General features: G+C 41.9%; 1 protein-coding gene across 1 annotated transcript in view; it reads left to right on the plus strand.

Moving 5' to 3' along the window:
• Positions 1 to 26916, plus strand: part of LOC136610023 (dynein axonemal heavy chain 3-like) — a 1175415-nt gene that overhangs the window by 482750 nt on the left and 665749 nt on the right. Inside the window, exons 27-28 of the mRNA XM_066589293.1 lie at positions 8950 to 9148; positions 20305 to 20413. Coding sequence (XP_066445390.1) covers positions 8950 to 9148; positions 20305 to 20413 — 308 coding nt within the window. The remainder of the gene's footprint in view (positions 1 to 8949; positions 9149 to 20304; positions 20414 to 26916) is intronic.

A 26916-nucleotide genomic window follows, 5' to 3' on the forward strand; every position in this document is an offset into this window, starting at 1 on the left:
GTTCTCTCTATGTGGTCAGCAAATAAAACTACAGAAAGATAATATGAATTATTGCAGCGTCTCTCAGCAAAGGGGCTTCTGAAGTTCAACCAGTGGAGATCACCAGATGATGCCCTGCCCAGTTTCCTATTTAAAAAGGGTTTCTCTTGATTAGACAACCCCTCAACTTCTAACTCAGTGCATAATTTAGATATAAATATGTATAACTCTTGACAAAATAAGAGTAAAATAAACAAATACTTGCCTGCCTAACCGCTAATACTTTTTCTATATTAACCCTTCAAGACCAGAGATTTTTAATTTATTTTTAGATTTTTTTGTCTCGCCTTCTAAGAACCATATTTATTTTTCCTTCCAGATAGATGTATGAGGTCGTTTTTTTTGTGGGGTGAATTGTGTTTTTTAATGGAACCATTGGAAGTGCCATATAATGTACTGAAAAACCTTCAAGTGGGGTGAAATGACAAAACATGCAGTTGTGCTATTTGGGAGTGGTGGTGGGTAGAGATGAGCGAGCACCAAAATGCTCGGGTGCTCGTTACTCGGGACGAAATTAACGCGATGCTCGAGGGTTCGTTTCGAATAACGAACCCCATTGAAGTCAATGGGCGACTCGAGCATTTTTGTATATCGCCGATGCTCGCTAAGGTTTCCATTTGTGAAAATCTGGGCAATGCAAGAAAGTGATGGCAACGACACAGCAACGGATAGGGCAGGCGAGGGGCTACATCTTGGGCCGCATCTCAAGTTCCCAGGTCCCACTATTAAGCCACAATAGCAGCAAGAGTGCCCCCCCCCCCTCCCAACAACTTTTACTTCTGAAAAGCCCTCATTAGCAATGCATACCTTAGCAAAGCACCACACTACCTCCAACAAAGCACAATCACTGCCTGCATGACACTCCGCTGCCACTTCTCCTGGGTTACATGCTGCCCAACCCCCCCCCCCCCCCCCCGCACAACGCAGTGTCCACAGCGCACACCAAAGTGTCCCTGCGCAGCCTTCAGCTGCCCTCATGCCACACCACCCTCATGTCTATTTATAAGTGCGTCTGCCATGAGGAGGAACCGCAGGCACACACTGCAGAGGGTTAGCACGGCTAGGCAGCGACCCTCTTTAAAAGGGGCGGGGCGATAGCCCACAATGCTGTACAGAAGCAATGAGAAATATAATCCTGTGCCACCGCCATCAGGAGCTGCACAAGTGGGCATAGCAATGGGGAACCTATGTGCCATACACTATTCATTCTGTCAAGGTGTCTGCATGCCCCAGTCAGACCGCGGTTTTTTATAAATAGTCACAGGCAGGTACAAGTCCGCAATGAGAATTCCGTGTGCACCCACAGCATGGGTGGCTTCCTGGAACCCACCGGCGGTACATAAATATATCCCATTGCATTGCCCATCACAGCTGAGGTAATGTCATGTTTAATGCAGGTGGGCTTCGCCCCACACTGCATGCCCCAGTCAGACTGGGGTTCTTTAGAAGTGGACACATGCAGTTACAACTCCGTGTGGACCGACAGCATGGGTGGGTGCCAGGAAGCCACCGGCGGTACATAAATATATCCCATTGCATTGCCCATCACAACTGAGGTAATGTCATGTTTAATGCAGATGGGCTTCGGCCCACACTGCATGCCCCAGTCACACTGGGGTTCTTTAGAAGTGGACACATGCAGTTACAACTCCGTGTGGACCGACAGCATGGGCGGGAGCCAGGAAGCCACCGGCGGTACATAAAAATATCCCATTGCAGTGCCCATCACAGCTGAGGTAACATCCGATTAAATGCAGGTGGGCTTCGGCCCACACTGCATGCCCCAGTCAGACTGGGGTTCTTTAGAAGTAGACACATGCAGTTACAACTCCCTGTGGACCCACAGCATGGGTGGCTCCCTGGAACCCACCGGCGGTACATAAATATATCCCATTGCAGTGCCCAGCGCAGCTGATGTAACGTCAGCTTTAATGCAGGTGGGCAAAAAATTAATTGGATTACACTGTAGGCGAGGGCCTCAAAAAATTGGTGTACCAACAGTACTAATGTACGTCAGAAAAATTGCCCATGCCCAACCAAGAGGGCAGGTGAAACCCATTAATCGCTTTGGTTAATGTGGCTTAATTTGTAACTAGGCCTGGAGGCAGCCCAGTTAAAATAAAAATTGGTTCAGGTGAAAGTTTCAACGCTTTAATGAGCATTGAAACGTATAAAAATTGTTTACAAAAATTATATGACTGAGCCTTGTGGGCCTAAGAAAAATTTCCCGTTCGGCGTGATTACGTCAGGTTTCAGGAGGAGGAGCAGGAGGAGGAGGATGAATATTATACACAGATTGATGAAGCTAAAAGGTCCACGTTTTTGATGGTGATAGAGAACAATGCTTCCATCCGCGGGTGCAGCCTACGTATTGTTTAGGTATCGCTACTGTCCGCTGGTGGAGAAGAGAAGTCTGGGGAAATCCAGGCTTTGTTCATCTTGATGAGTGTAAGCCTGTCGGCACTGTCGGTTGACAGGCGGGTACGCTTATCTGTGATGATTCCCCCAGCCGCACTAAACACCCTCTCTGACAAGACGATAGCCGCAGGACAAGCAAGCACCTCCAGGGCATACAGCGCGAGTTCAGGCCACGTGTCCAGCTTCGACACCCAGTAGTTGTAGAGGGCAGAGGCGTCACGGAGGACGGTCGGGCGATCGGCTACGTACTCCCTCACCATCCTTTTACAGTGCTCCCGCCGACTCAGCCTTGACTGGGGACCGGTGACACAGTCTTGCTGGGGAGCCAGAAAGCTGTCAAAGGCCTTAGAGAGTGTTCCCCTGCCTGTGCTGTACATGCTGCCTGATCTCCGCGCCTCCCCTGCTACCTGGCCCTCGGAACTGCGCCTTCGGCCACTAGCGCTGTCGGATGGGAATTTTACCATCAGTTTGGCCACCAGGGCCCTGTGGTATAGCATCACTCTCGAACCCTTTTTTTCTTCGGGTATGAGAGTAGAAAGGTTCTCCTTATACCGTGGGTCGAGCAGTGTGTACACCCAGTAATCCATAGTGGCCAGAATGCGTGTAACGCGAGGGTCACGAGAAAGGCATCCTAACATGAAGTCAGCCATGTGTGCCAGGGTACCTGTACGCAACACATGGCTGTCCGCACTAGGAAGATCACTTTCAGGATCCTCCTCCTCAGGCCATACACGCTGAAAGGATGACAGTCAAGCAGCATGGGTACCCTCAGCATTGGGCCAAGCTGTCTCTTCCCCCTCCTCCTCATCCTCCTCATGCTCCTCCTCCTCCTCCTCAACGCGCTGAGATATAGACAGGAGGGTGCTCTGACTATCCAGCGACATACTTTCTTCCCCCGCCTCTGTTTCCGAGCGCAAAGCGTCTGCCTTTATGCTTTGCAGGGAACTTCTCAAGAGGCATTTTCAGAAAGCGCTGAACCACCAAATTAAAGACGTGGGCCAGGCATGGCACGTGCGTGAGGCTGCCGAGCTGCAGAGCCGCCACCAGGTTACGGCCGTTGTCACACACGACCATGCCCGGTTGGAGGCTCAGCGGCGCAAGCCAGCGGTCGGTCTGCTCTGTCAGACCCTGCAGCAGTTCGTGGGCCGTGTGCCTCTTCTCTCCTAAGCTGAGTAGTTTCAGCATGGTCTGCTGACGCTTGCCCACCGCTGTGCTGCCACGCTGCGCGACACCGACTGCTGGCGACGTGCTGCTGCTGACACATCTTGATTGCGAGACAGCGGTTGCGTAGGAGGAGGAGGAGGAGGAGGGTGGTTTAGTGGAGGAAGCATACACCGCCGCAGATACCAGCACCGAGCTGGGGCCCGCAATTCTGGGGGTGGGTAGTACGTGAGCGGTCCCAGGCTCTGACTCTGTCCCAGCCTCCACTAAATTCACCCAATGTGCCGTCAGGGAGACATAGTGGCCCTGCCCGCCTGTGCTTGTCCAAGTGTCCGTTGTTAAGTGGACCTTGCTAGTAACCGCGTTGGTGAGGGCGCGTACAATGTTGCGGGAGACGTGGTCGTGCAGAGCTGGGACGGCACATCGGGAAAAGTAGTGGCGACTGGGAACTGAGTAGCGCGGGGCCGCCGCCGCCGCCATCATACCTTTGAAAGCCTCCATTTCCACAACCCTATACGGCAGCATCTCCAGGCTGATAAATTTGGCTATGTGCATGTTTAACGCTTGAGCGTGCGGGTGCGTGGCGGTGTACTGGCGCTTGTGCTCCAACACTTGCGCTAGCGACGGCTGGACGCTGCGCTGAGAGACATTGGTGGATGGGGCCGAGCACAGCGGAGGTGAGGGTGTGGGTGCAGGCCAGGAGACGGTAGTGCCTGTGTCCTGAGAGGGGGGTTGGATCTCAGTGGCAGGTTGGGGCACAGGGGGAGAGGCATTGGTGCAAACTGGAGGCGGTGAACGGCCTTCGTCCCACCTTGTGGGCTGCTTGGCCATCATATGTCTGCGCATGCTGGTGGTGGTGAGGCTGGTGGTGGTGGCTCCCCGGCTGATCTTGGCGCGACAAAGGTTGCACACCACTGTTCGTCGGTCGTCTGCACTCTCAGTGAAAAACTGCCACACCTTTGAGCACCTCGGCCTCTGCAGGGTGGCATGGCGCGAGGGGGCGCTTTGGGAGACAGTTGGTGGATTATTCGGTCTGGCCCTGCCTCTACCCCTGGCCACCGCACTGCCTCTTCCAACCTGCCCTGCTGCTGCACTTGCCTCCCCCTCTGAAGACCTGTCCTCAGTAGGCGTAGCAAACCAGGTGGGGTCAGTCACCTCATCGTCCTGCTGCTCTTCCTCCGAATCCTCTGTGCGCTCCTCCCTCGGACTTACTCCAATTACTACTACCTGAGTGATAGACAACTGTGTCTCATCGTCAGCGTCCTCCTCACCCACTGAAAGCTCTTGAGACAGTTGCCGGAAGTCCCCAGCCTCATCCCCCGGACCCCGGGAACTTTCCAAAGGTTGGGCATCGGTCACGACAAACTCCTCCAGTGGGAGAGGAACCATTGCTGGCCATTCTGGGCAGGGGCCCGGGAACAGTTCCTGGGAGTCTGCCTGCTCCTCAATGTGTCATTGTAATGGAGTGAGGAGGCTGGGAGGAAGGAGGAGCAGCAGCCAGAGGATTCAGAGTTGCAGCAGTGGACGGCGCAGAACTCTGGGTGGTCGATAGATTGCTGGATGCACTTTCTGCCATTCACGACAGGACCTGCTCACACTGCTCATTTTCTAATAAAGGTCTACCGCGTGGACCCATTAATTGTGAGATGAATGTGGGGACGCCAGAAACGTGCCTCTCTCCTAATCCCGCAGCAGTCGGCTGCGATACACCTGGATCAGGAGCTCGGCCTGTGCCCACACCCTGACTTGGGCCTCCGCGTCCTCGCCCGCGTCCACGTCCTCTAGGCCTACCCCTACCCCTCAGCATGCTGTATTACCAGTAGTGCAGAAACAGAACGCTGTAATTAAATGTGCCGCTTATTGGCCTGTGGTTGGAGGCTGACTTCCCTTACGGAACGCACAGGAGAGCCAGGAAACAATTTTGTGCACGCCTGTAGTGAGACGTAGGTGCATATGACTGAGCTAGTGGAATTCACAGCGCAGAAGCAGTCAAGTGGCCAAAGGCCAGTAGTAGGCCTTAAGTATTTTGCTTCTATTTTTTTAAAATGCTGAGCTGATACAGCAGATAGATACTGTAGGCAGCGTATAATATTATATATACTGTTTCCCTCTGGCGGGATGACGGCGATCATGTAACAGAGACAGCAGATCCAGGAAACAATTTTGCGCAAGCCTGCTGTAACGCTTAGCTGCGTATTAATTACGACTACTACCCCCAGCAGATAGATACTGTAGGCAGCATATAATATTATGTATACTCTTTCCCTCTGGCGGGATGACGGCGATCATGTAACAGAGACAGCAGATCCAGGAAACAATTTTGCGCAAGCCTGCTGTAACGCTTAGCTGCGTATTAATTAGGACTACTACCCCCAGCAGATAGATACTGTAGGCAGCGTATAATATTATGTATACTGTTTCCCTCTGGCGGGATGACAGCGATCATGTAACAGAGACAGCAGATCCAGGAAACAATTTTGCGCAAGCCTGCTGTAACGCTTAGCTGCGTATTAATTAGGACTACTACCCCCAGCAGATAGATACTGTAGGCAGCGTATAATATTATGTATACTGTTTCCCTCTGGCGGGATGACGGCGATCAATTTTTTGGAAAAAGCCCACTGCCTATATAGCCTGAATATCTCTTTCCCTGCCTCACCAGTACTGGCCCTATACTCTGTACAATGACTGCAGACTGTGGACGCAATGCTCTGCACGGCCGATATACAAAAAAAAAAAAAAATTGTGCTACACTGCTAAAAGCAGCCTCAACAGTACTGCACACGGTCAGAGGTGGCCCTAAGAAGGACCGTTGGGGTTCTTGAAGCCTAAAATAACTCCTAACGCTCTCCCTATAGCAGCTCCGGCACCAGCAGCACTTTCCCTGATCTCTGTCAGAATGCATCTGTGGCGAGCCGCGGGAGGGGCCGATTTATATACTCGGGTGACACCTGATCTCGCCAGCCACTCACTGCAGGGGGGTGCTATAGGGCTTGAACGTCGCAGGGGGAAGTTGTAATGCCTTCCCTGTCTTTCTATTGGCCAGAAAAGCGCGCTAACGTCTCAGAGATGAAAGTGAAAGTAACACGAACATCGCGTGGTACTCGCCTCTAGTAACGAGCATCTCGAACACGCTAATACTCGAACGAGTATCAAGCTCGGACGAGTACGTTCGCTCATCTCTAGTGGTGGGGTTACACCGTTCACAATGTAGTAAATTTGTCATATGAAGTCTGTTCTTTGGGTTAGTATTGTTAACGTGATACCAAATTTATGTAGTTTATTTTATGTTTTGCTACTGTTACAAAGTAATTACAGTTGTTTTTTTAAAAGGAACTGCTTTACATCACTATATTCTGAGCCCCGTAACTTTTATATTTTTTCAAAGATTTGGCTGCATGATGGCTCATTTTTTGCTGGGAAAGCCATAGATTTTTTTAGTACAATTTGGGGGGGCATATATCTTTTTGAACAGTTTTTATTCAAGGTTTTTAGGTGACCAGGTAACAAAAAAACCCCACAAAATTCTGGCATTCTGTATTTTTTAATATGGCGTTCACCTTGCGCGATAAATATTTTGATATTTTAAAAGCTTGGAAACATGGTAATACCAGATATGTGGGTTTTTTATTGTTTACATTTTATGGGAAAAATTGGATTTTTTTCTGGAACATTTGCAATATATATATATTTTACTGTTAATAATGTACTACACCTTTTTCTACACTTGTATTTAGTTCCCTTAGTGAACTTGAAATTCAATATGCTGCGGTCTGTCATGCTAGCCTACCAGTAGCCTGCTTTATTTGCGGTATCTAAATAGTTTACAGTTGCGATCTGAGCTAACACCAATTGCGGCAGTTGTCACAGCTGTAAGCTCAGCTGTCAAAAACAGCTAATAGCTGTCAGGTATGGAGTGGACTCGGCTCCTGAGCATGCTCTTTCCACCCTTCGTGACCACAATATGTATATTTATGTTATGTTGTCTGAAAGGGTTAAATTCGAATGATTGTAATGGGGAACAATAGTTAATTCCTAGGAGGAGATATAGAAAAAAATATTAAGAATATTATCAAATCTCCTGCTATACAGTCAGGAGTGGTGATGCAGAAAGTTTCAAGTCTCCCATGCTGTTTAGCCAAGTTGGAATGCAACAAGTTCGGATACGGCTTTGAAGAAGGACAGATAGGCTGATGTAACTCAATTTTATTAACAAGATAATAATCGAACAAGATTGTATAAAATAAGTGATAATTAAACTAAGTTACATAAAATAGGTGATATGGCATACACTTTTACAATATTTCTTATGCAAAGGTTAAGTACTGATATCACCAAGCGATATACATGAATCATATTCACCTTACCTAGGAATATACTCACATCACAAACACATCATCTGTCTTGGAACATCAACTGCAGGAAGAGGCAGCGAAAGACAGAGAACCAATCCCATCTGTAGGAGCCTTCCTTAACATCATCTGTCTGGGTGTCCACTGGAGAAGCGGGCAGTGGGAGACAGAGAGCCCCTTGGAAACTACACCATGAGAGAGTGTCCGTTACTCATGGGTCCACAGCTTCTGTCCTCCATGCATCAACTTCAATCTTTTATACACTATAAAATAGCTTAGTGATCGACTATGTCCTAAGCTGCATCTTTGCAAAGAACAAAGGTTTGCTTCCCTGAAGTTATCACACATTCAAAGTGGCCACATTTATAGTGTAATCAAGTCTGGTCAAACAAGACCTTACTTCAGACAATGGTGATGTTAGCACTGGATTAACTAGGCTCAACAGATCTTTTACAGAGAGGTTCATAGCCCATGCGATGATACACTCATACAAAATCAAATTATACAATCATTATAGTTTATATTCATGGCTACTAAGACACACGATGGTGGGCTGCCAATAGCCACTTTTATACATTTTCACCACACATGCCTAATTTGTAAAAGTGTAGACAAACAGATGCTTATGAAATGCTAATCCCAAATACATTTTTCTCTTTTTCTAATTTGCCTTGCATTTTTGACCAAATTTAAAGTGCTGTATAAAAATTAAGAAAAAGGATATGTCTGTGCAGCTTGTTCTTTTCGGTCAAATGCAATGTTTTTTTTTTAAAGAACTGTAGTTATTCATGCCTTCCAGTCAGTAAAATCCTATCTGATAAGCTGTTTCCTTCCACAGTGTATCTGTAATTACCCAGAGTCTTACAAAGTTTGTATGACTTTCCAAACATTGAAAACTTGACTCAGCAAAGGTATGGCCAGAAGAGCTGAATAGGTTTTAAAATGATATAGTAAATAGTAAAACATTTTTTTTTTACAGCTCGAGATGTTGTTTCCAGTTTGAGCAATCATGGAATCTCTAACACCTCGGATTTCAGCTGGATTGCACAAATGAGATATTATTGGGAAGAAGGCAAAGTTGTGGTCAGAATGGTCACTACCTCTGTTCCTTATGGATATGAATATTTGGGAAACTCAGGCAGACTTGTTCTTACACCTCTCACTGATCGATGTTTCAGGTAAAATCTGTTTGCATAAATTCTTGTTATGAATGTAGTTGCCGTTCTTTGAACTTTCTCCAGCTCATGTTGTCCTTACAACTTGATGCCCATACAACCTTAGGGTGCATTCCCACGAACGTATATCCTCTCCACCCCTCTGCACTATTTGCAATGGGGAGAGGCGGAATGGGGGCGGGGCTAATTCTCAGAACTTAGCCCCACCCCTGTCCCGCCTCCTTTCATTGCAAATAGTGCAGAGGGGTGGAGAGGAGGCAGAGAGGGGGCGGGAGCTCAGTTCCTGCTCCTGGCTCTTCCATCCTCCCCCCTCTGCAGATGAGGACGACGTATATCGGCCGGGCGTGAAAACCGAGCCGATATACGTTCGTGGGAATGCAGCCTTAGGCCTTAATCAGACGGGCGTTTTTTTCGCGCGATTTGCGGATCGCATGACGGATGCGCATCCGCAAATCGCATGACCGGTGCCCGGAAATCGCCCGAAAATCTGCTCCTAGCCGCGTTTCATTAGAAACGGGCCGGAGCTGTCCAGCGCATTGCATTCAATGGAGCCGGCAATACAGCTGGCTCCATTGAAAGCAATGCGCTGCGGGCGAGTGTGGGATGAATTGTCGGGAAGGGCTTAAATATATAAGCCCTTCCCTGCAATTCATCCAGAAAAGTGTTAAAATAAAAAATATATATATACTCACCTGCTCCTGGCAGCCGGAGTTCCGCGCGGCCGGCCTGCAGTGGGTGTGAAGGGGGTGTGAGTCAGACCTGCCCCCTGATTGGCTCAGCGCTGAGCCAAATATTGCAATCTCTGAATCAATATCCCATTTCTAGATATCTAGTACACATAATACTATACTATTACTTTTAAGAAGGGTATTTGAACCCTTTTGATCAATAAATGAACCATTGCAATATTGTTAGACAAAGAGATCAAGTTCCACTGCTCTTACAGTAACAATACCCTGTGATGGTGAAACCTTTCCTCTCGACGTAGTGGATTCCCTTTGATCATCATTACAAGCCGAGGTGTACAAAAGGTCGTAAGGAAGATCCCATACTGCTCATTCATATATTTGTGTATTGTAATGAAATCAGTTCTCTTCACTCCAGGGGCGTACCTAAGGGCTCAGGGGCCCAGGTGCAAAAGTACAGCTCGGGCCCCCCCCCCCTTGGGCCTCCACCCCAAACTCCCCCGTACCCATACCTAGATTGCACTGCAAACATGATCTAACCCCTTGGCGTAATCTTTCCAAACATGACGCATTTCCTAAACATGAAAATTTGTTTGTAGCCCCGCAGGCCACTCTCACACACCTCTTTTTACCGCTATTAGCACAGCGCCCCGAGTGCCGTACTAACCGTGGTACAACACTCCCATAGATTTTAATGAGCTTACTCAAATCTGCGCTGGAACGCGGTGTTTCTAACGCTGTGATTTTCGAGAGCTGTCTGTTCTGTTTCTGCATTTTCGTGGTTTTTAACACATCTCATCACCCATCACAATGATGGGGGGCATTAAAAATCGCTGTCAAACGCTGTTACCTGTGTTCGAAAAAGCTGCTTGAAATTCCGGTCAAAATGCCACGATTTCGAGCTGCGTTTTCTGAACACGCGTGTGGGAGCGGCCTTAGGGTGGGTTCATGTTTATGTTGTACTTTAGAACCACAATAAAGAAAAACACATAAAAAACCTGCATGCAGTATTTAAAAACCACATATGTTATTAAGGAACTGCAGACACTATTAATAACCACATGCGGTTTAGATGCGTTTTTTAATTGTGTGTAAAGTGTGCAAATAAATACAGTAAATCCAGAGAGATGTATATGTTATACCAGAGTGAGCTAGATAGATAGATAATAGAGAGATAGCAGATAGATAGACAGATAGATAGAGGGAGACAGACAGACAGACAGATACACACACACACACACACACATATATATATATATATATATATATATATATATATATACACACTTACCCCAGGGCCCGGTCCACTTCTCCTCCATGTGACAGCAGCAGGAGAGGCAAACTCTGAAGCTTCCCGTTCAGCAGGAAGCAGGGGGCAGCACATGATCACATGATCACTGTGCCCTGCCGTCCCATGTGACTTCCTCCCTCCTCCCCTGCCAACCCATGATCACATCATCACTGTGCCCTGCCATCCCATGTGACTTCCTCCCTCCTCCCCTGCCAGCCCATGTGAGTTCCTCCCTGCTCTCCGGGCTTGCACTCAGGCTGGCCGTTCTGGCTGCCGCATGATGGGAATCTTGCTGCAGACAGAACGGCCAGCCATTAATGCACTGAATGTGCATGTGGGTATGGCGGAGGGCAGCCTCGTGGCCCCCTAAGCGCAGGGGCCAGGTCGCCATGGCAACCCCAGCAACCCCTGACGCTACGCCTATGCTTCACTCTCTTCTGCGTCTGCTGTAGTTCCACTATATTCTTTTTATACACAAGTACCCAACATTGCACAAAATATCCCCTGCGTGGCCTGACTTGTGAGCTATATAGAAGTAAAACTATTTTCCTATTATGTGTATCGTTGACTTTTTTGATGCATTCCATGATTTTATTTGCCTTGGCAGCAGCTGTTCGGCACTTGTTGCTAAAGTTATATTTACTGTCCATCAATATTCCCAAGTCATTTTAAGACACTGTTTACTGAAGATTTTGCTATTTCTTAAAGAAAAAATACATTAAGGTTGTACTTACATGGCCGATTTTCATGCAAGATTTATGTGTATTACGAGATTCATAAATATTGTATGTGAAAAGAACCCGTTATTTCCAATGGGTTAATTTACATGAGCAATTTTTTCGAACGCAGAGAGAGTCCAACATAGAAAAATCACAACATGTCCTTCTTTGGACTGATTCTGTTGAAGAATTACCCATTATTTCCTATGGATGAGTGAAAAAATAGTATTGTACCCACATGCCATGCGATTTTCCATAAGTATTAGAACAACATGGGATTTTTTTTGTGTGTGTGAAAAACATGCTTGAAAATCATATGCACAGCCATGCAATGTGTTTTTCTCGCGATCATAGAAAAAATTGCATTTACAATGGTTCAATTTTCTAAGATCAATATTGAACTCGCCCATGTAAATACAGCCTTTGGGCTTCTTTCCATGAGTGTGCTTTAGAAAAAACAGCGTGTAAAAGAACTTTGCGCTCATAGGAGAATTGAAAAATTATAGTATTATCCATGAAACCATGGAAATATGGAAAAATGACAATGGGATGTCACTTACTTTGAAGAAGGGGAGTATGGATCCAACACACAGAACCCCTTCCTAATGGTAGCAATCAGGGATATTCCTTTGAAGGGCAAGTCCACAAATGGTATTTATTGGAATATACAAACAGACAGAAATCTGAAGGGAACACATTTCAGTGCTGTGGATAGCACCTTTATCGAGCCTAAATGTCTGTATAATGCAATAAATATAATTTGTGGACTTGCCCTTTAAAGGAATACCGCTGATTGCTACCATTAGAAAGGGATTCTGTGTGTTGGATCCATACCCCCCCCCCCTTCAAAGTAAGTGACATCCAATTGTCATTTTTTCAATATTTTCATGGTTTAATGGATAATACTATAATTCTTTAATTCTCTTATGAGCACTTTTTTTTTACATGCTGTTATCTTCTTTATATCAAAACTCCTTTTGGAGCTTTTTGGATTTCTTTGGGGCTCTCCAATATCTCTCCCTGGATGCCTCATGTGGTGTAAGAGGATTATAATATGCAAACCAGGACTACAGGTTGGCACCTGGTCCCTTTTCCCTCTGGGTCCAGGTGCTCACACCAGGTGCATCTATCTGTATATTTTAAATGATTACTGTTTGAGTATACAACTCCATGAGGTGCTATCCTATATTTCAATCTCTATGGGTGTGCTTTAGTCCTATTATGCGGCCATGGCAATCACGGCCACATAATGGGGCAAAACAAAACTAATGATTTCAAAGGTTTCATTTTCATTACAAGTATTCTCGCCTGTAAGTATGGGTGAGAAAAGATAGGACTTATCTTCCCCCTGTTTTTTTCAAACCCACGTGCTATGGCATAGAGTTTGAATGGTCCGATTAAAAAAAAAGAAAAAACTTTCAGGCGCTCTGTATGCTCATGTGTGTTGAGACCTTAAGAGAAGTTCCAGAAAAACCTTATAGAATGTGTTATGCCTACTGTAAAGCCTGAGATGGTGATGCATAACACAGGGTTTAACCCTTTCCAAATCCAATTTGTATCCTGGCTTTCCTAGGGGGCTTACTCTTTTTCTGCCGTTATACAACGGCACTATCTGCTGGCTAAAGCCAGTACTGCATGAGGTGACACGTTGGATAGCCTCCGACAGCAGAGAGGCTGGCAATATACAGTAAGAGAACCCCGACGTACGTCTTCCAACATCGGAGCTGTACAGCCTTAAATCATAATGTCTTCAGACGTCAGACAGTGGATTGGAAAGGGTTAAAAAAAAACCCCAAGAAATAATGGATCTCTGTGTTATGTATCAATCTCTCAGGCATTGCAGGAAAATAAAGCCAGTGGCCCTTTAAAATGGTTGTATTTTCTATAATAGTATTTAAAATAAATTACATCTTAATTTTAAAAGCCAGTTAATACGGATTCTGGCTTCTTTGTAGTGTTTGTTTGAAGTCTGGGAAGGGTGCTAGAAAGGTTTTTCTTAAATAATTCGGAAATCATTCCCTCCCAATATAAGAAGAAATATATTTAAGTACCAACTATTTTGCTAGCTAACTTTCTATATAGTGCAAATTGCTACAGTTTGCTTTTTCGGCATGCAAGTTGCGATGGCATATGAAGATGCATGATGATTGTAGCTTGCGCAGCTGCCGGCTTTACGAGCCGATAGAATGTAACCTTACAAAAGCTGTCCTCTCATTTCTATGAAGGTTAAGAATGCAATGTAGACATCTAACTCTGCTACTTTGTCACTTAACAAAGTTTTTAAAAATGTTTAAATGTGAAGGTCCTTTTGTATAAAGCATATACAATGCACGCAGTATTCTGTTTTAATTTACTTTCGGCATTTTGTGTGTGGCCTAAGATAATGTTTGGTATCTTTGTATCATAGCAACCTCAGAAGAAACTTTGTTCAATATAAATACCTTCCAAGTAACACATTTAGCTTCTACAAAGTGAGCATAATGATTCACCATAGGAACTTTAGAAAAATGCCCTCCTGCCAGATAACATTTCTTTTAATGTCTTTTGGTGTCTTACTGGTGTCTTACTGAAATAATGTCATGCTGCCATTTCTAGACAACAATTAATGTAGCTATGTTCATGCAGACAGCAAGTTTGCTTGTGATTTGTTTGTTTCTGGCAGAGCTAATACATTTAAAGTAGCTTCAAAATTACAAAACAAGAGTGATTCAAATACCACCTGTCGTTTATGGTCGAACAGCCATTTATTTACCACATTTTCTTTAACACAGCACATGCTGACCTTTGCGTAAACAAGAATAAAAATGTTTTCATGTCCTCGCAGTATAAACTAGGAACCAAATGTGGAAAGAATAAGGGAGATAAAACTCAAATGTTCCCTTAAATGTGATTAGAAATAGGGGGATTTTGCAAGATTTGTCTCTTATAATTTAGCAAACAGATGCCGGACAGGAAAAAAAAACTTATGGTTGGAAAACTTTTATTGGCATACCTGCTGTCAGAGTAACGTAGTGGCAATTTAGTCATTTTTAATTTCTGTTTCTAAATGTAAGGGCTTATTAACATGAGCGTACATTTAAATGTGCAAAATATTCCCACGCACTGCGCAGAGATTAGAACCCATTGTTTTTAATGGGTTCACTCACAGCATTGCTTTTGCGCACGCAAAATAAAAACGCTTTATTTATGTGTGCATTTGCACACCTAAGGGACCAGGAAAATCTCTGGGGCTTGCTGAGCTGACATGGTAATAATAAACCTGCCACTTAAGGGATTCTATAGAGTTATGTAATTAATGAATTAAAAGACGTGTTAAGTAGAAAGGCTGTACGATGTCCTATTAAAGTTTAAAGGAGCTATCTAGTCAGTGCATTTTCTTCTAAAAATACAGTGGCTGCTTACAAAATGATAAACCAAGGTATGTTGCTTGCCATCGGCAGCTTTGATCCCCTCAGTCTCTGCTCACTTCTGGATAGAGAGGTCATGTCCCTGACTAAGTATAGCACTGAATCCGGTGATTGGCCACAGTGGTTCTGCACATAAATTGGTACATGACCCCTCAGCTTAAAAATAAGGGGAGACTGGGGCAACTAGAGTGGTGGGGCATGCAACAGGTGAGTATGCATTGGTTTATTATTTTCTAAGTAGACACTATGCTTTTCTTTCTAATGTATCTGCTGGACAATCCTTCAACTAGTGGGCACAATTGCATCCATTAATGCCAATAAATGACTGCGAGTAAATGTGTCAAGTGCTCACTCTCGGGTTTGGCAGGTGACTAAGAAGACTCACAGAAGAGAAGTTTGTACACGTCAATTTATTTCCAGCCTCATATCTGGCATTCTCTAGGTCACCATTATTAGGTTATCATACAGATGTAAATAAGGTAAATTAACAAGTCATCCAGGACACTATTATAGTATTGCTTCATAGGATGCTAGAAAAACATGTAATAAAAGTTGCATGAAGTTATTCTAAAACACTATATTAAAGGTGTTAGAAGGAGTAAACCTCTTTTCTGTCATTGTACATCTGAAAAAATTACTACATATAAAGTTTAACACAAGCTTATTTGAAATTCACAATTCTTTTTACATGCTTTAACTTTTTTTTGTTTAATAAAGCAAACTGTAACATAACCTAAGGTAAGGAAAAAATTAGTATCGATTAACAAAGAAATCTGCAGTGAATCTACAATTGTCATATGAGGAAAAAGTCATTTTCCCATATTTGGCTTTCATTAAAAATGTCTGACTGTTTGAGTTCTATGCTTGTATTGTTTTCCATTGCACTGCAAACTGGAGGACTGAAATAGTAGCAAATTTATCATTGAAAGTGAACTGGCTGTTTCTCGGCGCCTTCCCTAGCTCGCTTCCTTCTCCTGAACAGGTAGAGGACACATTACACATTAAGTAACTTCCTAGTGATAACGTTTCAGGGGTTTTCTGCAGTGACAGGAAGAAGGCAGCACACTGTTATTTCTAAGTTCATACAACTCTTCTACATAGGCATGTGCAGTCTATTGAAAGCAGCATGCCATTGTTTATTTTATTCATAAGTAGTTAAAGATGCTAAAAAAACAGAAAACTGTTACAGAGGGCTGTATGACAGTGTCAGGAGATGCTATTTGTCCCATCAGTCCCCTTGCCCCATAATGCTGCATCTTGTAGAACTAACTTCTACAATCAGATCCTCTACCTCCTACCTGCTCATAGTACAATTAGGCTCTGTCTGTAGTCAAGTTAATTTCCCACCACCTTGTCATTTGATCTAGAGATAGCATTGTATTATAATCAAATACACCTATTTGTGCCTATCTGTTGCACCTATGCCTCAGTAGTAAATAGTAAGAGATAGATGCAGAGATAACTTTGTAATACTAAGTGGAATTGGCTTCATAGCTTCTGAAAGAGATGAGAGGAGGTGAGCTTGTCCACATTCATGTGGTTGACCAGCTGATAAGTGCAGGGAATACCCCCAAGTAAGAAACCTGGATGTAGGAGAGCCTGAAATCCTAGTACAGAGCTTTCTAAATTCATGAGAAGGAAAACTCAATGCAAAAAACAAAGAAGTGCATCGTTTTTTTTCTGTGGGAACTTAGTATGATATATGTGTATTGATTTTCCATACACAAAGGTTTCCGAAGCCTTTAAGTTTCATGAAGGCTAATATCGAGAACTGAAAAAAGAGACCAGAGAAATATGCAGGACTAGAAAAGGCACAAAGAAGGAAGAAAATGTCAAGGGTGAGATATGAGGATGAGAGGAAGGAAAAGAGAGGAAGAATACGCACAAATTCGATCTCCATAAATGAAGGGCTATTTGTTGCTCAGTTCAGTAGGGCCATGTTTGAGATGGACAATTCAAACCCGTTTAGATTTATTTTGAACTTTCTGTATAATTATTTACAATGTAAAATACTTTATACAAACTTTCTTTTAAGCTGTAGACTGCTTTGTCACCACACTTTTCATTATCTAGCATGATGGTATGGAGTATGTCCTAATTTTTAGAAAAACACCTACATATTTTTAAATTGAATTGATTTATGTATAGTTGTAGCATATCTAATTTAATTTAATATAATGTAATTATATAATTATCAGGTAACCTTATAATGCTATTGCTAACTTTCAACCGCTTAATACCTGCTGATTATTTCCTATATTTTACATTCTCTTAAAAAATATCTTTATTTTTCTGACTTATGGCCAGAAAATATGCACGCATTAACAAATTAGCAGGCAAACTGTGAAACTGATCTACCTAAGGGTACAGGGGTCAGAAGCCCTTAGGGAGAGCACCTAGACAGTGAGTGAGGAGACTCAAATGGCCATGCATGCTCCTCTGGGTAATATGCAAATAAGGGAGATGGAATAAAACCTCCACAGTGCCACCTATTGGAAGGCAGCATTCCTTCAAGCCAAAGTCAAACTTTTTATACAAGCCTTGTAACAATTAAAAGCAAAGTTAGACTCCATGTACATACAGCTGTTTCAGGGTTTTTGCCCTTCATCAGTGTACAGTAGGAGTCTGGATTTGCTAGTGAGAGGCCTGGGACGGGGTCAGAAACGCTATCTTTTCTCCTTAGGGAGAGCACCTAGACAGTGAGTGAGGAGACTTAAATGGCCATTCGCGCTCCTCTGGGTAATATGCAAATAAGGGAGGTGGAATAAAACTCTACAGTACCACATATTGGAAGGCAGCATTTCTTTAAACCAAAGTGAGTCTTTTTGAGTCTCCTCACTCACTGTCTAGGTGCTCTCCCTAGGGAGAAAATATAGCATTTCTGACCACCTCCTACTGAACACTGATGAAGGCCAAATACCCTGAAACAGCTGTCTGTGCATTGAGTCTGGCTTTGCTTTTAATTCCCAGTCATCGTTACAAGGCTTGTATAAAGAGTCTAACTTTGGCTTGAAGGAATGCTGCTTTTCAATAGGTGGTACTGTGAAGGTAGTATTCCATCTATTTTATTTGCATATTACCCAGAGGAGTACAAATGGCCTTTTGAGTCTCCTCACTCACCATCTAGTTGCTCTACCTAAGGAGAGAAGATAACGTTTCTGAACCCTATCCCAGGCCTCTCACTAGCAAAGCCAGACTCCTACTGTACACTGATGAAGAGCAAAAACCCTGAAACAGCTGTATATATATGGAGTCTGGCTTTGCTTTTAATTCCCAGCCATTGTTACAAGGCTTGTATAAAAAGTCTGACTTTGGTTTGAAGGAATGCCTTCCAATAGGTGGCACTGTAGAGATTTTATTCTATCTCCCTTATTTGCCTAAGGGTACATGCACATGGCCTTTTATTCCTGCCGATTTTGAAAATCAATACCAAAACCAATATACTTGCCAAAAGCAACAACCCTGAGTGGATCCCCTTAAAAGTAAACTTTAATTAATCACATATAAAATTTTACCTCAAAAAGATATAAAAAGAACAGATATGCTGAAGCAGCAGAAAAGAAATTATGCAGATTCAAAGAGTCTGAACATATAAACTACCTGCCTCACTTAATACACTAGGTGTATATACACCTCATTAGGAACATGGGAACTAGCGCTCACTCCACCGACTCCAGCACAATGGCTTATGCACACTGAGTCATAGAAACCAATATGACCCAACCAGTTTTGCCAGACAACTGGCATCTTCAGGTGTACAAGGAGCTATAGATATGATACCCAATTGGAGTTCTAGGTTCCAAAACAGTCCCTCATGATGAGATCGCAGGGTGCTGGCTGCCATGGCATCTGAGAGCCTTCTGAAAGCCCCCAGGCTGCCATTGCAGATTGCCTGTCAGACCACGGTATAATATAATACTATGGTATTACATTATACTGCAGGAGTGATCAAACCAGCGCAAACCATCGCAAGTTTAAGTCTCCTATGGGACTACAGAAAAAAAAAATTTAATTATTTTTAAAAAGTTTTATTCATTATTAAAAAGTAGTACAGTAAAAAAAACATATACATTTGGTATTGTAATAATAGTACTGACCCATAGAATCAAGTCATCATGTAATTTTGGCTGCAATGTGTACACCATAGAAGCAAGAATTGCACTTTTTTTTCCATTTCACTCTACTATAATTTTGTAACATTTTTTTTAGCAGAAAATATGATACATTGCCATAGTATAATTGTAGTATAAAAATAGTATAAAATACAACTTGTCTCGCAAAAAACAAGTCCTCAAACAGCTACATTGATGGAAAAATAAAAGAGTTATGATTTTTTAAATATGAGGAGGAAAAACCTAAAAAATGTTTAAAAAGGGCCGCGTCCATTTGCCTCCCATAGAGTACAATGCAATAAAAAAGGATCCATCTTTTTCCAAAACTGGAAATAAAAGCGCAACAGTCAGTATTTTTAATCCAGTGTCAAAAAAAAGGAATGGAGGCGGAAAATACAGAAACAGATTGAAACTGAAGACCCTCTGTCTTAATACATTTCTATGGGCTTGAAAGTTAAAACATTTTCTTCCCACTATGGAACAGCAAAAAAAAAAAGAAATTAAAACACTAGTGTGAGCGAGCCCTTAAAAATATAATTTCAAGTAAACAATAATAGCATTTGATTCAACCTTTAAAATCATAATATTCAGATCCTCCCCAAACTGAACAAAACAAAACAGCAATAAAAAGGACAAAGATTTTTGCAAATAGCATTTTGTTTATACATAACATTATTCAGTGTTCATTGGTCTCTTTGGTAATGACCTCTATATTCCAGCCAAAACCCCTTTTATTCTTGTACATTACTCTCAGACATTAATGTTGTAGAAAAAGCTCATTGGGGAAAAAAATAGATTAAAATTTTCTACTAACAGATATTAAACTAAAGTTTATTTTCATTTACTTTATGGTTTTAAAATTTTACTTATGCTGATGTTTCAGTTAAATAAGATTTTAATCTGTGCTATTAAAGAATCAGTTATATCTTATGCTTTTGCCTCAGAACACTAATGGGAGCTCTGCAACTAAATCTTGGAGGGGCACCAGAGGGACCAGCTGGAACAGGCAAGACTGAAACCTGTAAGGACTTGGCAAGAGCAGTGGCAAAACAGGTAAGGTATTCACATTGCCATACAGTGCAGTATATTATTCCTACATAAACAATCAAACAATTACGTAGAACTTAAGAAAAAAAGCCAAATTTACACACAACGATTATCACTCAAGCTATGGCTTTTGAGCGATAATCGTTGCGTGTAAACGCTTCCATCTTTCACTCTTTGACTGAACGATGATTTTTAGGTGAGCTTAAAATCCATCATTTAGCCGGAGAGAGAGAGCAGGGACTGCACGCTGTGTTCTTCATGGGAGCAGTTGATTACATAGTATTTAGCTGACATACCCATGCGAGAAGAAAGAATCTACATGCAGAGAACAGACCACCTGCCATTCTCAGCAAGCAGCTCCTGCAGGCTCATTTATATGCAAATGAAGCTGATAAAGTGCTAATGGGCATTAGTGCTCATTAGTATTTTAAGCAAAAGGATCACTGAAACTGTCAATCTTTCAATCGTTTGAAAGATTGTCTTTGCATGTAAATGAGCCTAAAGTTGTTCTGTATTTATATATTGTGAACATATATAGATGCTACTATTCTATTTATGTAGGCAGATTGACAGTTTGTCTGACAGTCTCAATAAGCTGATCACAATGTGCCCCTCTGCAGCGAACCCCAGCAATCAGCTGTAATTTGTGAGAAAAACCTGCAGTATGATTTGCCATGCAGGAGATTTCAATCTGCCGAACCCCCTGATTTCAGCGAGTCAGACCAGTCATCTAATAGGTTGAGCTGTCAATGCTCTCCTGACAGAAGATGTCAAGAAGATAAGGATTAGATAGTTAGATTTTGATTTTGTGGAGACAAGCTGCTCTGGCAGCAGCTTTCTCCCCTCTGCATTCAGAACACATGCACAATTAGCCAAGCATTTGGCTGACTGATTTCTAGAGAGCATGGGTAGTCTAAATGTTCAATTTCTTTGCAAAGTTACCACAATGTAAATTAAGCATTGCAGAGTGCCCATTCAAATCAAGGGGTTGAAAGGCAAGGCAACATAGATCCTCCAAAACCAGAGATGCTCTTTGTAATTGCTTGCCACTGTGGTCAAGAGATGACGATCTTGAGTATACCTCCTCCCTAGTAACTCAGAACTTTCTAAAAGAGCATTTGAAAATTGACTTTCTAAAGTGGAAAAACCATTCAGGAAAACAATGCAAATACTAATGAACTTTAGGGTCCTTTTACATGGGATGATGTGCTTTTACACAGGACCAATAATGGCTCATTGAATAGAGGTGTAGTCAGCTTCTGGTCACCCGCCTCCATTCAGAGTAAACAGGCAGTCATTCATAAAAGAACGACTGCCTGTTTACACAGACCAATCGTCGTTTGACTTTTATGCCTGCATAAACTAAACAATGAAAGATAAGCAAACAAATTATAATTTTCATTCAGTCGCTGGCAATTACTACATTGAACAATTATCATTCAGCTTCACATGATCCAGTCAAACCTATTGGATAAAGAAACATTGTTTAACTTTCTTATGTACTTTTCTAGTTGTAAATTTTCAAGATCTATGCTTACTATGCATGTAGGGATCATTCTTGTCCTGATTGTATCCAATTAACACAGGTGATACACTTAAAGTGGTATTCACAAAACAGCTGATAATGCTCTCTGGGGTTCCCATTACTGGGAACACCATGATAATGAGAATGGAGGTCCTACATCCCTCTTTCCTCAGCACTGCACTCCCCATAGTGAGATGGAGCTTGAATACAGAGTTGGCCAAGTCTATGAGACTACCAAAGACAAGCCAAGTGCAGTGCTCAGCTATCTCCATCAGTCCCATAGAGTGGAAGGGAGCAGTAGCACACATTCTTGACAACCTCTCCATACAAGCTCCCTCTCAGTCCGATGCACTCCCTTTCGTTTTAAATGCATGATGGAGTGCATTCAATAGGAAAGGAATGCATGGGACTCTATTCTCATGATCAGTGGGCATCCCAGTTGGGATCCTCAGTGATCACACATTTATCACCTATCCTTCGGACAGGTGATAAATGTTAAATACCCCTTTAATGCAGGTCGAGTAACCTGTACAGTATGTGAAGTGGTGAATAGAGTTAAAGCAAATGTATCCTATATTTTTACTAATTAAAAACAGATAATGAATAACATTCCATTTTTCTAATTTGTTTTCGTTTTCTGATTGAACATTTTTTATTCTGATGCCTGTAGAGGACAATGGGGTGGGCCATCTCGTATTTGCCACTTTTAACAGCATTTTTCAGCAAAAATCATGGGATATTCACACAATGGACCTATTGACCTCTATGGGAAGTTCTATGGGATTATTATTAGACTTAGAGGTTAGTGTTAAAAATGCAGGATTTTAGTATTTTTTTTAATACAGATCAAGACATCAAAAATTAAAAAAAAAACACCAACAATTCTTTGTAGAGGTGGAAATCTACTGTAGTAATACAAGGATTACTAAAGATGTACCATGACATAGTTTCGTTCATAGTTGAACGAAAGCTCGCCTTACAATGTTGCAATCCATAATGGCTGATTTCAACAACTTATTGCTGTCAGTTACCTTGTGTAGCACGATAGACCGTTAGACACTCACTACAAGACAAGTTTGTGAATCTTATCTGGTGAGTTGGACTTATTTCAGTTGTCAGATGAAGTCATTGTTTGTGCGAAACTACAAATTTTCACCTTATAATTAAAACCACAGATGCAGAAGCCTAAGTTGTCAATTTGTCATTTTTGGTTGATGCATTGCCATTGTGAACTACAACTTTCACACACCAAGCATGAAAGTCATTAAAAAAACTGAAATATCTTGTATATGGCCAGCTTAAGCAATTAAGATCTGCTAAGAACCTGTCAGAGATCTACTAGAAGATCTCTTTCTACTGGTTGCTTTTCTTGGCTTTAGAAAGTATACAGTAAGTCGGAAGAATATATATAACCAGGCAGGAGTGTAACCATGGATCACTATAGTGCAACTGCAAAGGCACCTCGTTTGGCAATGTCCACTATCAGCAGTGAATGTGTTCAAGAAATGGAAAAGTTATGATACTCCTTACCTTGAAAATGTCAGTACTCTGTATTCTCCTATATACTGCCTCTTACTTACCGCCTTTATCATTAGCATTGAATCTCCTTAGCAACAGGTTTGCCTGTAAACCTAGTACCATATTTCCCTAAAAATAAGATCCTGTCTTATATTAATTTTTGCCCCAAAAGAGGCGCTTGGTCGTATTTTCAAGGGATGTCTTATTATACTTACCTAACAGGCGCAGTCTAGTTCCCTCCTGCTGCTCTCTGGAGCTCGGATACACTTCTTGCAGTCCTCAGCTGCCCACAGAAGATCACTTCCTGGTTACAGGATTCATAAATCCCGCCTCTAGGAAGCGATGGTTCTGATTGGTTCTCGAGTGCTGCTCGGCCAATCAATGCAGCGCTCGATGAAGCAATGCAATGGCTATGATTAGGTCATTGAGCACTGTATTAATTGGCTGAGCAGTGGTCAAAGAACCAATCACAACCATCACGTTGTGGAGGCGGGATTTATGAATTGGCTGAGCTGTGGCATTGATTGGCCAATTTACAGAATTTTTTTGTGTAATGTAGCTAGGTCTTATTTTTGGATTGGGCTTATATTTCAAGCCTCCCTGAAAATCTCGAAAAGTCAGGGTAGGTCTTATTTTCACGGTAAGTCTTATTTTTGGGGAAGCAGGGTAGTTACCCCAATGCACATGTAATTAATGCCATAGTACTGTAGTACTTAGAATGTAAACTGACATGCCCATCAAAAACACTCTACAAAATGTGGAATTTTTAGGCTTATTTTTGCACATTTTTCTTTCAGCAAATGTTAAATTAAGGTTATAGTGAAATATGAAAATGGTTACATAAACAGCATTTTAGTTTGTAGTGTTTAGCTTGTGCAGTTTATATCAAATAGTATGTTTTTTTTTCCAGATTTTTTTCATAGGCTTCACTTTAAAACCTTGCCTCCTTTTTGTAGCAGCTTCACCTCTTGACCCTGTATCTCAGACAGCATACTGTCCTTTACTACAGCTGGCATATTCTCTTCTCAGACATCATTTGCCAGTTTCAAACCATAGTAGCCAAACAGAGATTTCAGTATCTCTGTTAGTTGGTTTGCAGCCTTCTTCAGCTCTGGTTGCCATCTTCTATATAGCTCTGCATAGTTGTGGCTCTGTAGCCATCTTTTCCTCTCAGCTCTGTTTTCGAAGGTGATCTAACTACCACCCTCAGGACCCTAGCATGGCGACACACCCGACTCTCTTTTATGCCCGAACAGGTCCCTTTTTATCAGACAAACCTCTTCTACTTGAACAGTGCACTCATTTGTTTGAGGACCTGCATGACACTGGTCATGTATACACAGGTCCTTTACACACACATAACAGCACAGCAAATGTACCTATGTTTGGTCACTAGGTAGTAGCATGGAAATAAAACACTGGGCACATCTTGTGTTGCTGATACCCAAATTAAATGAGTCTGATGGATTTTTTTGCAAGATTTTGAAATTATCTTTAAGAAGGTTTAAAAAAAAAGAAATGTCTTAATTGTTTTCTGCAGCCAATCCATTCATCTAGGGTAGAGTTTAACTAAAGAGGAATAATGTACCTTAACTTCCTTAGGCTAAAGGCACCCTGCCATATTTTCGGGTTATATCATTCCACAGACAATATACAGTCCCATTTTAGCATATGAGGCTACATACATAGGCAATATTCATACAGACTGATGGTTTGCAATGTAAAAACTCATGGCATGTCCTTTTCCTATCCATTTTTCTGAATGAGAGCAAGGCATTCTAATGTGCAGGGTTGTTATATATCAGATAGTACACATGCGATTTTCGATGTGCTGTATAATGGCACTTGCACCCAAGTCCCTCAGGCACAACTCACAGTTATGGCCAAGTACCTCTAACCTAAGTCTGTCATGATCCAAATATAAGTCGGCAAGGGTTGCTTCTACCAGCTTGCAGATGCAATCAAAATGATTCAACCTCCATTGCAAATTAGATTAATTTGCCACATTTACAAACTTTTAGCTGCTTGCAAAAAACTAATCCAACAAGAACAATTGAAATAGCTCCACATAATTAATATAACTGGTTTCTTCGAATTCAAGCCAAAAAAACCCTTTTAATGACTACTGTAGTCTCCATATTATTAAACTCCTTGAATAAAATCTCTCATAAGAGAACACATTTGCAATTCAAGTGTTAACTCAAGCACACCTGATGCAACTAATCAAGAGCTTTATTAGTTGCATCAGGTGTGCTTGTGATTACACACATCAAATATCTGAACTGGCTTGGGGTTTGTTGACTGTGACTTTTCATTGCATGTTAAAGATAATAATAATTCTTAGTATAATATTTATATTCTTTGCTTTCTCTATTAGCAATATTTATTGCAACCAATATTCAATAAGTGAAGAATTTTGATTGCAACTGTAGTTAATTTCTATGAAAAGAATAGAGCTGAAATAGCTGAAATCTTGGACATGTGAAGGAAGTCACTTTTTTTTAGCTTTTGGAAATAAGAATCAAGGAAAATTAGTATTTTATATTAAATGTTGATTGTAATAATTAAACGGATATTGATTAAATAACTACATTATTATTAATTTAAGAATTATTTGCTATCTTATGCTGCAGTATCTTTCACAGTAAAAACATCTCTCTTTCCAGTTCAAGCCCTTTATAGGGGCGCCTTCTCTCTAAAGCAAAATACTGCATACCTATATACTATTCACTCCACTAGTGTAGACCATCGATGATGCTGGTAGATTGTCATCAATACCTGCCTCCAGATCTTCTGCAGTATAGTGATTGACCTACTGACTGCAGTGCCTGAACATAATTATTCATTGAGGAGCCTGAGGGTCTTTATTATGAATAATTGAAATAGTAAACTCATGTTTTATTAGTGTCCTTCAGAAAAAAAAAATAAATCAGGATATTATCTAGGACAGATACATACATAGATTCCATACAAAAAATGTTGAATAAACTTAAAAGTCTTAAAAATTTGCTTTTCTCCAGTTAAAGTGCTAAATATGCATTTTTCTACAGTAAGAAAACTGGAGCTTTTTTTGTTTCCTTTCTACAATTTTGTTGAAACAACTTTTTGAATTTGTATTGTTAATTTACCGTATAACACTATTGGTATTATAGATCTACATGACCTCTTCAAGCATTCAAGTTTATAATGCATGGCTGTAATTTGCAAATATTCCTCGCAACTGAAATTTGTTTTTAACCGCTTACTATGTCTATCAAATTTAGACTGCTTTAGCCATTCTTTCCACGTAGTCCCATAAAGACCTAAGAACAAGCAAATATCAGTTTGAATTAGAACAGAATCTGTTTTATTTTTTTCCAAATAAATCAACAAGGCTCTTCCCATCCTGATATTCTTGATTCATTTTTCTCTTTCTTCTTTTAATAAAACATTTTCTAAATATCAGATTAATCAATGCATGCCATTT

The sequence above is a fragment of the Eleutherodactylus coqui genome, chromosome 2, assembly GCF_035609145.1.
Source record: "Eleutherodactylus coqui strain aEleCoq1 chromosome 2, aEleCoq1.hap1, whole genome shotgun sequence".
In the NCBI taxonomy this organism is placed as follows: Eukaryota; Metazoa; Chordata; class Amphibia; order Anura; family Eleutherodactylidae; genus Eleutherodactylus; species Eleutherodactylus coqui.